Here is a 13,145-nt window from a genome sequence, read left to right as displayed (position 1 = left end):
GTCCAATACATATTAAATATGTTAAAATATATGTTAAATCCAATATGTGTATATATTTATACAGTTATCTTGCTGCACAAGAAAAATTGGATCTAGAAAGAAAAAAAACCTGAGAAGAAAAACAAAGTGCAAGCAAACAATAACAGAAAGAGTAAAAATGCTATGTTATGGATCACACTCAGTTCCCACAGTCCTCTCTCTGGGTGTAGGTGACTCTCTTCATTACTGAACAATTGAAACTGAAAACCTATCTCTCTAAAACAGTTTTTTCCTTGTGGTATTCTGTGGTAATATAACACAATCCCTGTAAAGAATTCAAGTGATTCAAGGGGAAAATGGAAAGATGGTGAAACATGTTTCAAGAGATGGTTTGTGCCCAAGAAGCAAAATAAGACACCTTTGGGAGAGTATGTACACTAAAAAAAGGAGATGGATCAGTTACTGAACAAGAATGGAGAATAGATGAACAGGCTGGATGTCACATCATTATGCCCAAGAAACATGTAAAACAACAAAAAGAACTCCAGGACACTGAATAGATTTTCTATGTATGAAAAATCAGAGACAGAAATTACAGAGTTAAAAAAACTGTAAAAGGACTGTGATGGGCCTTAGTGGAAAGATTATCATACTGATGAGAACAAGCAAAGAGTGCCACATTTATCTTCCTTTTGTGACAGGGTTACTATACCAGTAGGATAGGGGAATGAATAAACCCAAATTTCAACAAAACATTTAAGAAAGTTTCTCCAGCTACTGCTGTGGTCAGCCTGGAGAGATAAGGGATAGCTGATGGAACACTTAGTTCAGAATTGAATAAATTTCTAGACCCAAAGAGTTTGCAGAAGAGTCTGATGTCATCTTGGGGGGGGAGTTGACTGCCATTATAGCACCTTGTAATCTCTTAAGGTGGTTGATTGTTGCAATGCAAAATTTTAAATCAGTGACTTGGATAAAGACAGATATCAGATGGTTACCAAATCTTCTAATGACATAAAAGTATGGACAGTTTGATTTGGCAGCCAAAAAAATCTAATGTTATCCAAATTGCTTAGTGGAGACATAGTATTAAGACCTATAGAGATAGTGATCCCACTACATTATTCTCTAGTCAAAAGCTATCTTGAATACTGTGCTCAGCCCTGAGTACCAAATTTTAAAAAGGACAATGATATATTGGGACATGGTCATAGAAGGGGCACCAGGAAAGATGAAAGGCCACAGTGGACAAAAATCAGTTGAAAGAACTAAGGGATGTTTAGCTTGAAGAAAGGAAGCCTAAAGAGAGGGAGGAAGCAGGGTGATGATGATTACTTTCAAGTATTTGAAGGGCTGTCATAAGAAACAGGGGATGGTGAGCCTTTTCCTTTTTATTGCAGAGAACAGAACTAGGAGCTACTGGTAGGAATCAGGCCAGTAAATTTGGACTGGATAAAGACAAACTCCTTAAGAATGAAGAAGCTCGAGGCAGATGATGCAGTGGATAAGTCAGGGGGACCTCAGTTCAAATCTGGCTTCAGACAAGTTTTTTTTTTGCCCCAGATCTTAACATAATGCCTGGCACATAGCAAGTGCTTACTAAGTGTTTCCTGACTTAATTTCAACCTAAAAAAAGTACTTCCATTTCTTTATGCAGCATTCTTAAGTCTTGCAGATTTAGGTCAGGTTGCTACCTCGACCTAGAGAGAGTGATAGTTAAATTCTACCCCAGTATGTGTGTTTTTTTTTTTCTTTCAGTCTCTTAAGACTCAAAGCCTTTCATCTTGATAGTCTTAGACATCCCCTGCAAACTCCATCTTATTGATTTTCTTTCTATAACGTGATAACCATAACTACATACAATATTCCCTATATGGTTTGGTTAAGACTGAACACAAACAGTGGACCCATCTCTTCCCCAGCTCTGGACATTCAATTAGCATAATCCAAGATTCTGATAGTTTTCCTGGCTATCCTATCAGAGTGCTGACTCATTTTGAGTTTGCATTTCACTAATTAAATTCACAGATTTTTTTCAGATGAACTGCCTAGTCCATATTTTTACTTGTGAAATCGCTGAGGATTGTTGTTTAAAATCAAATGTAAAGCATGACATTTATCCCTATTACATTTCACCTTATTTGATTCATCCCAATGATTTAGCCTGTCAAAGTCTTTTGGCTCCTGGCTCTGTCACTGGGTACATTAACTATCATTCCCTATTTTGAAACATCTTGAAATTGAATAAGCACATCATCAAAGTCTTTATTCAAGTCACTGATTAAACATCAGAGGGCCAAGCACAGCCCCTGGGGGCACACTTTGGGTCTGACCACTCAACCTGCATCAAATCTAACTACATTATCATCTTATTCATAGCTCTTCATTTTACTCACAAAAATAATGAAAGTTTTTCAAATGCTTTGATAAAATCTAGCTATGCTATATCTATGGCAATGCCTTGCTTACCAGTTTAGTAACCCTATCAATAAAGGAAATGAGATTGATGTGATATGACTTGGAAAAGTCAGGTTTTATTCTCCTAGATCTCAAAACACTCTAGGGTAGAGATTACTAAGTAATCAGTTGTGATCAGCTGTTTGATCCTTAGACCTTTATATAGTTAATTATATACCTGGGAGCTATCTCCCTGGAAATGCAGGAAATTAGAGCTCTATCCCCTTCTCAAACTAGTATAGGTTGAAGAAACAAGTTATTTTGCCCAGAGAAGAAATTTAGAGTAGATAACCATGGATGTTCCTTTAAACTCTGTGATATTCTGTGGTTCTATGAGCTTTCTTCCCTTTGTAACACTCTTACCTTATGTTATATAAATTCAGCTGGACCCTAACTACAGTCTTTGCTCTTTTAGATTCCCCATCTTAATTCTCATATCCAGTATTCTAAACCTTTTCATCTCTTTTCATGCCCCCAACCACAGTGCCCCTGCCATATATAGATTTTTTTTTTAGCCTTTTAAAGAGAGAACATTAGGCCACCCAGGTTTCTCAATTCTTCTCCAAGAAAACTTTAGCATAATCTATCAATCTTTTATCCTTCCCTTCTATCTCAGTGGAAGTGACATTCCTAATTACTGCTAAAGCTTCTTTCTCTCCCATTACCTTGGATTTTCTTCTATGGATAGCCCTTCTATGGCTATCACCTTTATTATGCATCCCCAATCTTTCCCTCTTTACTGAAAAAAAAATTGGTTACACTTAATGCTTTTATTTATTCACCATCCATTATCTTCTCAACCCCCATGACTCAAATGAAACAATTTTCTTCAAGGTCACCTTAATCATCAGTGAGGATGTTTCCTTGACCTCTCTGTAGCACTTAATACTGTTCACTGCTCCCACATTCTGAGTATTTTCTTTTCCTAGGTCTTCTGAGATACCACATGATTCTGGTTATCATCTTACCTGTTCAGGTCTTTTTTTCTTTTTTGTCAGCTCCTCATCCTAAAAGGTCTGTCCTCGGTCCTGTTTTCTTCTTTCTGTATTCTTCCTCCCTTAGCAATCTTATTCACTGCTCTTGTTTCAACTAACACCTCTATAAAAATGAATCCCAAATCCATGACCTCTCTAAAGCTCTAAGACCTATATTTCCAACTGTCTAAGTACAGTGCCTGACATATAAGTGCTTAATAAACACTTGTTAGCTATGATACAATTCTACCTGTCATTCCCAGAGGCAGCTTCAACTTGATATGTCCAAATCTGCTCTTAGTATCTCCTTGTCCCCACTTTAGTGCAAACCCTACTTCTCTGATTTCATCATTTTTGTCAGCGGCAATATCATTAATCAAGTCTCCCATGTTTGAAACTGTAAGATTACCTATGATTCTTTTTTCCTCTGTGCCCTTTGTACATCCTGCTTATTAGTTATCAGTTATCTATTAGTTACCAATATTTATCTCTTTGATCACTCTCTGCTGTATATGCATCTGTCCCCTTTTCTCTGTTCTTAGTGCCAGCATCTAACACAGGTTATTCTCATTACTCTCAATCTGGGCTTCATCCATAGAATTCTGCCTAATAGATCTTCCCCACCTCCATTCTTTCCTCCTTGAAAAACCATCACATCACTGCCAGACTAATTTTCTTTATGTGTAAATCCAGCAATGTCAGCCTTCTATTAAAAAACCTCTCATGGCTCCATGTTGTCAGGTAAAGTTCAAATTCCTTTCTTTCTCTGTCATTCAATCTACTGCCCAATATGGATCCATCATTCTTTTCCAGTCTTTTGTGTTATTCTTTGTCTCCCTCTAAGAGAGAGTATATTTGTGTTGCCACACTCCAGGCTCCTAGGTGTGCCTTGCTATTTCTGGCCCCTGTAGCTTTGGTCCCTGCTTCCTGTGCTTGGAGAGTCTGCCCTCTTGTCTCCTTCTTTGATCTTTCCTCCCTCCACCTATTAATTGCTATCATTCTTTGAAGTCCAATTTATATACTACCTCCTACAAAAGGCCTTCTTTGGTCAGAATTGACTTCTCATTGTATCTTGTTCTGAACTTTAATGTTGATTCATGGGTAAAATTTCAGACAAAATTAGGAAAACTTGAGTTTGTATCCTACCTCAAATTTTTATTATTGGTAATTACAACAACAACAGTAATAATTAGAATTTATGTGTAGTGCTTTAAGGTTTGCCTTACATTATCAATATGATCTAATGACTTCATAACCACCATGGGAAGTAGGTGTTATTTATTACATTTTACAGATGAGGAAACTAAATGACTTGCCCAGCATCACATAGCTAGTAAGTGTCTAAGGCAGGTCTTCCTGAAGGCAGGTCTAGTCCATCCACCATCTAAATGGAGGGAGCTTAAATTTTCTCATATGTAAATTGAGTATATTATAAGCTCTGGTCATGAATCCATGTATGGAAGTGTTCTACAAACCTTAAAGCACTATATAAATATAAACTGCTATTATTATTCATATAGTTATTTGAGTATATGTAATAGCTCCTATTAGAGTGTAAGATTCATAAAGGCAGAAAAGACTCTTTATTTTCTCTACACTTGCTAAACTGCACAGTATATCTAGGCAGTCTGGGACAGGAAATGGGTCTCTTGTTCTTTGGAAGAAAGCTAGCTATGAAACCAGAGTCACCATTCTGTAGTTAAACATATTTTAGAAATAGCTATATTTCTAGAGCTTTTACTGTCTCCAGCTACAGATGGTAAGTTACTGAGGGAGAAGTACATACATTAGGCCATATGCTTGTACTATGTGAATTGGTCACTCAAATGGGAGTATAAAGCATTAACTTTTGGCACCACCCTTTACCAAGCGCCATGGGGGAATCAGGAAAGAAATATAAGACATTATGTCTCTGTTCTGTTATGAAATAACCATCACATCAAACCCACAGAAATTTTTTCAGTGATGCACAGATATAAACTATTATCTTTCCCATTTTTCAGATAAGAAAACTGAGTCACAAAGAAATTGATTTCTTGGTGACCAAGCTATAATCATTGAGAAGTAGTTTATTGTAGTCATCCAGGCACATACATAATTAAGGGCGCCTAGATTATGATGATGGCTATGGAAAGAGAAAGAATGTACTAGATCTGAGCACTCATACAGAGTATCATGAAGACTTTGATGATGAATTAGAAAGAGGATAATGAAGAAAAGAGGAAGCAAAAGATAATAAATCACTGGAGCCACACAAAAATAGAATGGACTGTTCTGCAGGATTGTGCACTCACTCTCATTGGAGGTCTTCAAACACAAGTTGGAGAATCTCCTATCCAATATACTGTAAGAGATTCTTATTCAGGTACATGGTAGACTAGGTGACCTCTGAGGTTCCTTCTGAGATTTTAAGGTTGAACACAATTAGGAAACCTAGAATGAAGAGTGGTGTTGACAGCAAGAAGGCAACTAGAAAAGGGGTCTATTTGGGGAAGAAAATGGCAAATTCATTTAAAATTCAGGTGTGGGCATGATACATTTCCTAGTACAGCTGTCCTAGAGGCAGATTAAGAGTTTTGGGATTGTAGGCAGGGAAGAGATAAATTATATTGTTGACACGACAATAATAAAAGGACTATATTCAATATAATAGGTAACAGGCCAAAGAGCCTGATCCTCTCACACAATCAAACAGGTCCATTCCTATTTTCTTTTTCTACCTGGGCTTTCTAGAGGCAGTGGTATCCACTTCTCTATTCAATTTCATGTAATGGCATTCAATCAGTCAATGAGCCGATCAATAATGCTGTTTGTAAAGAATAATGTGGTGCCTTCAAATCCCAAACTATTCAGCCAATCCCACTGATGTACAACTACCTCTGAGGTAGAACAAAGCAATTATATAGTAATTGTTATTAACGGATAGTGCCTTCTGTCCTGCTGAGGATAGAGTAGACAAGAAGAGCAGAAGCAAAGGGGGGATGGGGAGAAGGGGAGGAGTGGTGGCAGAAGGCAGAACAAAGAGCTGATGAGGGATCTTGGGAAACAGGGGGTGAAAACAGCCTTTGATTCTCAATGACCCTCCAGGGCTGATAGCACCAACCCCCTCCTCTCCTATCACTGCCTTTCAAGCCTTTACCCCTAGTTGGAGAGGGATTTGGCAGTAGAATAGAAGCTACCCTTAAGGCATCACTACACCTGAGGTTCCTGTCTGTCCTTGTTTAGAACCCTGTCCTCTGGGGCTCAGTACCAGGTGTCAAGCTTGGCTTAGCTTTCAGAGAGGCCAAGGCCAGCAGTATCCTGCAGGGCTCATAGATTTAAGCCAGGCAAAGCCAGCTCTCCCCTCCTTCTCTCCCACCCTTACTCCCTCCCTAAAGCCAAGCCCCCAGGCTCTGCTCCCTCCTCAAAGCTTTTCAAGGCAGAGGGGGCCTTTTCTGTTTGTAAGGCCTAAAGAAGCCTGGTTGCCAAGGTGACAGAATGAGAGCAGCAGGGAACTTGCCATGGGGGAGGGGCTTTGCCCCCAAACAGCTGTCAGTGGGAACAGCCCCAGCTGGGACTAGAAGCCTGCTCTAGGAGGAAATAGCCCCTAGGAAACTGCATTCCTCCTTGCTACCCCATAGCCCCCCCACTGACCATCTTCCTCTAGGCAGCAGCCAGCTCAGGGGCAACTCTGACTGGCCAAGCCACCCCCACCTCCAATTCATCTCCCCCTTTCAGTTTCCTAATCCCTCAATTCTGTCCCAGTGGGTATGCTGGATGGGATGGTAGGGGGCTGTGGAACTGAGGACCAGCATGACCCCAGGCTGCCTCAGGGGGTTATAAGACCCATCTTTCCTCCCTGATTCAACCCACTCTTTGTTCCAAAAGCCTGAGCCCTTGTGACCATCCAAACCTTCCCCCAGCTATCTTTAAATATGGAAAGGTCCATAGATGGGGGGGAGAGGGGGAGCAGGCCAAAGAGCTCTGAGGGAGGAAAGAGAAAAAAGGAGGGGGAGTTTGGGAAGGGATTCTGGTTGTTAGAACAATGTGAAACCCATTGATCTGAATCCATGAGGAAAGGGGCTTTGTGCCTCTGTAGTTCACAGATGCTGACAGAAAGCTCTGTGGGGGCCAGTGTGCTCTCGATAAGTGAGGGCAGTTACAACAGCATTCCCCATCCAACTTTCTGACCCTCAACCCTACAGACTTTTTAGTCTTTACGTCCACATGGACCCTTTCTGCTTAAATTAGGCCTGGAAACAGGACTCCCTTCCCTGTCTATAAAATCTAGAATAATTCTGAAGGTTCTGGGGCCTCTGGACCTATGGATTAGCAAGTATCAAAAAGAACCTGAGAAGCCCATAGCTTGGCTTAGGGTGTCTAGGCTGGGGTGGGGTATATGTAGGGTGATTGGCTGGCTAGTGTGTAACCAATCTAAACCAATGTGAAGGAATCCCAAGGAGAAGGTGGGCTGTTCTGTGGGTCTCTCTAGGTTCCTTAATGCCTAACTGGCTCAGCAACCTCAGGACAGAACACATTCTCTGGAGAACTTTCTAGTTCAGTGCCTGGTACAATGATACTTAATGAATTTTCTCTCTCCCTCTTTTTTCCCTTCCTCTTTCTTCTGTCTCTTCCTCCCCCTCCTCCAGTCCCTGATCTAGATTTGGAGGGAAGTATTCAGCTCTAGAGAGAACTCATCTACAGATCAATCATGGGGAGGAATGGCAGTCCTGAAGACCTTTTGGATTGGAGACTGGATTTCCTCCTAGTAGCTGCTAGTCTAACTCTGCCCAAAGCATCTGCTTGACCCTCTCTGGCACAGATGTTCCCCTTCCTTCCCTTTTTGAACAGTTCTCTTCTTCTCCCTCTCTCTCTTCCTTTCTCTCTTCCTCTCCCCTTCCACACTTCTGTACTTCAGCTACACAGTGAACTCATAATACTTTCACAAGACAACCCTTCAAAATTTTGAACATAGCTACTGTGTCACTGCCCTGCTTTAAAACACACGAAACAATGTTGAATCCCTTTACTATCCAGCACTTAGCATAGTGTCTGGCATGTAGTAGGAGTTTAATAAATGTCTGACTGATTCTCTTTGCCTTTCTCCAAACAAGCTCTGCCAGTGTCACTGTCCCTCTTACAAGAGATTGAAGATAGTATTACAAAAGTGTCTGAAAACTGCAAAAGTTACTGGGATTAACGTCCCTTGTTTTACACCTTTTCTGTTAATGCACTCTAAGATCATATTGGCTTTTTGGGCTGCCAAGTCATTTTGGTGATCCTTAGAGAGCTTGTTGTTCCTATGACTTTTTTTTTCCTGAGGCAATTGGGGTTAAGTGACTTGCCCAGGGTCACACAGCTAAGAAGTGTCTGAGACCAAATTTGAACTCAGATCCCTTTGAGATCTTTTTAATGGTTTCTAGCCACCCTTCCTCACCCACCCTCTATGGATACAGCAGGTTTCTGCACCTAAATACTACACTTTTCATTGAACTAAGTTGTTTCTTATTTCCTTCAACTCATTATTTTCTCCTGCTGATATGACCTGGGATCTCAATTCTGACATTCAACATATTAGCCTTGTGTCACCTACATGACTTCTGTATCTTTATCCAGGTCACTGATAACATGTGTTTTGAATGAAGCCATATTTTTTTTAAATACCTGTGTTTAGTTAGCCTGGCACATTGCCACAGGTGGTCAGACATCATTCCTTCTCAAAGGCCAGTGCCTTTGTACACAAGCCCTTTCTGAATCTACAATTGTTAGCAATCCTTATCCCCTCTCTAAACCTACTTTATATTTTGTATTTACCTATCTATGGACATGTTCTTCTTGTCCATTAAGTGTAAGGTCTATGAGAACAGAGACTAGACCCAGCACCTCGCACATGGCTGTTGCTTTTTAATACTTGCAGAGTTGGAGTGAATAGATTTGAGAGATCAGGTGGTACATTCTCTTCATTTTGGAGATGAGGAAACTGAAGCCCAGAAAGATAAAGTGACTGTCCAAGATCATACAAGCCTTAAATAGCAGGGCCAGAATTCAGTTATTTTTCCCCACTGTACACATCTACCTCCAGTCCTTGATAACTGTATAGGTTTTGTCTTACGTTAAGTTTGAAAAGTACTTCCCCCAACAGCTCCATAAGACAAATAATGCAAACATTATTTCTCCTGTTTTACAAAGGAGAAAACTGTCAATTGGAAGACAAAATAACTTGCCCTCATTTGGACAGCTCTTAAGTATTTGAGCAGGGATGATAAGTCCAGGCCTCTCCTACTTTCCATTTCTCTCTGATTTTTCCACATGGAGTCTATAAGCTAAAAACATAAAAGTACTCAACTCTCCATGCCAGAGGGATGCTTTCCCCTCCAGGTTCCCTAAGTCTCCTTTTGAAATCAGGGACCTGCTGCCCTAACCAGAGAGGGCCCACTCAGGGGGCTGTCCTTAGACACGAGGCCTCTCTAGACACTATGTCCACTGGATGGGAGGAACAGCGGACCTTGCTCCTTCCAGCTTATAATACCTTCTCTACCAAGCTAGAAGCAATGAATAAAACCACAAGCCAACGGACCTAGGGCAGGGAAACAAGAGGGAAAACTCAATGAGGCTGGCTGCCCTCCTCTTCTAGAGGGCTGGGTCCCATGCCTTCTTGGAAAAAGGAAGTACGAACATGTTCTGCCAACCTTGCAGTGCTTTGGGATCTCCTGGAACAAGAGGCTGTCTCAGGCCTTACCTGGTGTGATGAGGGGGTGTGTGGCCACAGAGGACACCATCCGGCTCAGTCCCCCCCGGCCCTCAGTGCTCCCTGGCGCACTGCCACTGCTGCTGTCCCCCTTCTTGAGCTGCTCTGTCACACTGTCACTTATGCCGGGCTTGGCCCCTGCTGGGGAGCCCTGAGCGGTGCTTCTGCCCTGTGAGGAGGCGGACAGAGGCTGGCTGCCGCCTGGGCTGGGTTTCAGGGCCAGGCTGGGCAGTGCAGGCTGGGTGGGGGTAGGGCCCGAGGCGGTTGTGGTGGCTGGCTGCTGCGTTCGGAGGGTCAAGTTCTGTACCTGGAAAAGAGGGGTCTGTGGGAGTGTGGGGGTAGCACCAAGCGGGGACGGGGATGGGGACGGGAGGCAGCTGCACTGCCAATACACTTCCAACAGTGCCAAGGAGCTAGGGAGACAACGGACCAGGGATTGATCCAGGGACGGCTGAATAGGGTTAGGAGACCATGATGCTAGATAGTGTTTGGGGTTAGGATAGCAGGGATAGAGTTGAAAAGGGGCACAGAAGGATGAAAGCAGAAACTGGATTCTACAGGAGGACTATAACCCAGGACAGGGAAGGGAAGCCAGATCTTGTCCCCGGCACATATCCTGGGCCCCTCCACCACCAGGCCTCTGAAGGCCAGAGAAGTATCACTGCAACAAGCATCTGAGCAAATCCCCACGCTGCAATCACTAGGGCAGGATGTCTGCGGGAAGCAGACAGCTTCAGAGAGCCTCCCTCAGCCTCGGTGAAGGCACTAAACACCAAGCTTCCAGCTCTTTTGCCCCCAGAATCTTTCCAAGCTTGTTTCCTTGGATTTTCTCAGCTGAGGCATTAGTATTCCTCCCACAGCCTGGTTCTTGGTGCCCTCTGCTGGACACAAGTGGTTGGCCAGGCTCAGCAGAGATCCTGCTGTCCTGTTCTCTTCTCCAGGCCGGCCCCCACCAGGCCTTTTCCTTGTTGCCCAAAGAATCTTCCCTTTCCCAGGAAGGCAAGGCCAGGAGCCCAAAGGTTCATCCTCACTCCCTGTTATCTTTCCTAGTAGGGTGGATTTTATGTTCTCAAGAGCAGATTTGTCCACTGAGTAAGACTCAATTCAGGGATGGAAGGAGAAATGGGTAGGTGGGACAGTGAACTTCAGAGCTCTAGGGCCCTGAAGGGAATGTCAGAGAGGGTTTAGGGCCCCCAAGACTCCAGTAGCAGTTACTTACTCTCTGGCCTCAGCATGCTATTCCCAAGCTCCTCACCTATATAGATGTTTTGGAAAGTGAAGAATGGCTGTGAAGGGGCCCTGGGCTGGAGACTTCTGGCTGTTTTGCCTCCTGCTTTCCTAGGGAGCCCTGTCCTACCAGAAACTCTGGAGATCCATTAGGTCAACCCAAGTACCCTTCTGGGGGGAGGGAAAGGGGGCCCCGCCTCCCTAGGAACCATTTACCCCACCCTTCCCCTCCCCCAGGCCCATTCCATGGAGTCCTCACCTGATTGGGGGTAGGGGGCTGGGCAGGGGAGCCGGTGCTGAGCTCAGGCTGCACGGTAGTGACGGTGGCCGTGGGCGTGAAGATGAGCTGAGGGGACAAAGGAACAGTGCCGCCTAGGCTCCTAGTTACCTGCACCAGGTTACCTGGCTGGGTCTGGAATCACAGGAAAGGAGGTGCCGTTTACCTGCCCAGTGTGGGCTCAGCCACAAGGCAGGAGGGGAGTCTGGTCCAGGAGGCAGATATGGGGAAGGCCAAGAAAGAAGTAGAAGGCTTCCAACAAATCAGGGGCTCTAGGGTAGAGGTCCAGGGGCAGCTACATGGGCAATTTTTGTCCAGCCCTTAAGGAGCTACTTACTGTGGGACAGATCCAAGGGTTAGGTTTGGCCCAACCTAAGGCTCACCATGGGCACAATCTCCCCAGGGAAGCCTTGGCCTCCATCAGTTTCCTCAGGTGCTAGGAACCAAGGATAATCCTAGGCAAGGTCAGAGCCTCCCACCCTACCCCATGCCCAGGGACATGCCCAGAAACCTGGCCTACAGCTGTCCTGGGCCACAGAACTGATCAAATTGATTACACACACTTGACCAGATTAGGCCACATTTAGTTTGCTGCCCGACACTTTCAAAGGACCTGAAAATACTAATTGTACACTAGCGAGATTGAGACTAGGGTGTGTGTGTGTGTTCCTTTCTCTGAGTGATCTATGTGGTTCTCTACACAGATAACAAAAGAGCATCCCTTTCTCTTCCTGTTTTCTCTCTGAAAATGTTCATTATTTTGCTGCTCTCTGTCATTCCTTTACCTGTATATGACCGACTTTGCTCTCCTGGGTGGGTCATCCCTATGTATCTATGTCTGTCCTTAGAGAAGGCCAGGGAAAACATGATGACATCTCTCTCTCTAGGTGTATGATGAATGAGCTGTCACATTGAAGAGGAAATTCCCCTTAGTTTCAGAATGAAGAACTGGGAACAATATGTAGACATTTCAAAAAGGCAAATTTTAGATTGATACATTAGGGAAAGCTTCCCCAGAAATAATGCCAACAAAAAATGGAATGAGCCTTTTGTTATAATGAGCTGTAAAAACTGGAAGTATTCTGACAGAGGTAGGATATGGTCAAGGATGCCATAGTAAGGGATTCCTGCTCCGATCTAGATGAAGTTAGATGCTCATTAAGGGTCTCTTCCAGCTCTCAAATTTTATAGAATTATGTGCATGAGTTCCTTGGGTGTGTCCACACTTGTGTGTGTGTGTCCTTTTGTCAACACACTTATAAAGCTGTACACAGTAAAAATTAAGCCAACCCCCAGAAGCTCTTGGGCCTGCCCTAGGAGTTGGCTAAGGATGAGTTCAGTGAAGGAAGATCCAGCCATGCTCTCTAATGAAGTCATCAATTAGAGGACACAGGGAGAAAAAGAGTTTGTAAACTCTATTCTTGTCCTCTGGGCACAGGAAAATGGTGCAAGTAATTTGTTCACAATCATTATGGCATATATGAGAAAGGAATGGGAAAGAGTA

At 43.3% G+C, this 13,145-nt stretch overlaps 1 protein-coding gene across 5 annotated transcripts in view; it reads right to left on the bottom strand.

Moving 5' to 3' along the window:
• The window catches only part of PHC2 (polyhomeotic homolog 2), a 145,834-nt gene that overhangs the window by 50,287 nt on the left and 82,402 nt on the right, over window positions 1-13,145 (bottom strand). For 4 of the 5 annotated variants that reach the window (XM_031962370.1, XM_031962369.1, XM_031962368.1 and 1 more), the window contains 2 exons: window positions 11,624-11,776; window positions 10,129-10,444 (listed from right to left, as the gene is read on the bottom strand). In XM_031962370.1, coding sequence (XP_031818230.1) covers window positions 10,129-10,444; window positions 11,624-11,776 — 469 coding nt within the window. The remainder of the gene's footprint in view (window positions 1-10,128; window positions 10,445-11,623; window positions 11,777-13,145) is intronic. The other variant, XM_031962372.1, reaches the window with a different exon arrangement.

Source organism: Sarcophilus harrisii, chromosome 3 (genome assembly GCF_902635505.1).
Source record: "Sarcophilus harrisii chromosome 3, mSarHar1.11, whole genome shotgun sequence".
NCBI classification, from domain to species: Eukaryota; Metazoa; Chordata; class Mammalia; order Dasyuromorphia; family Dasyuridae; genus Sarcophilus; species Sarcophilus harrisii.
The sequence above is the reverse complement of the archived record's forward strand: the minus strand, read 5'-3'. Positions and strand labels throughout refer to the sequence as shown.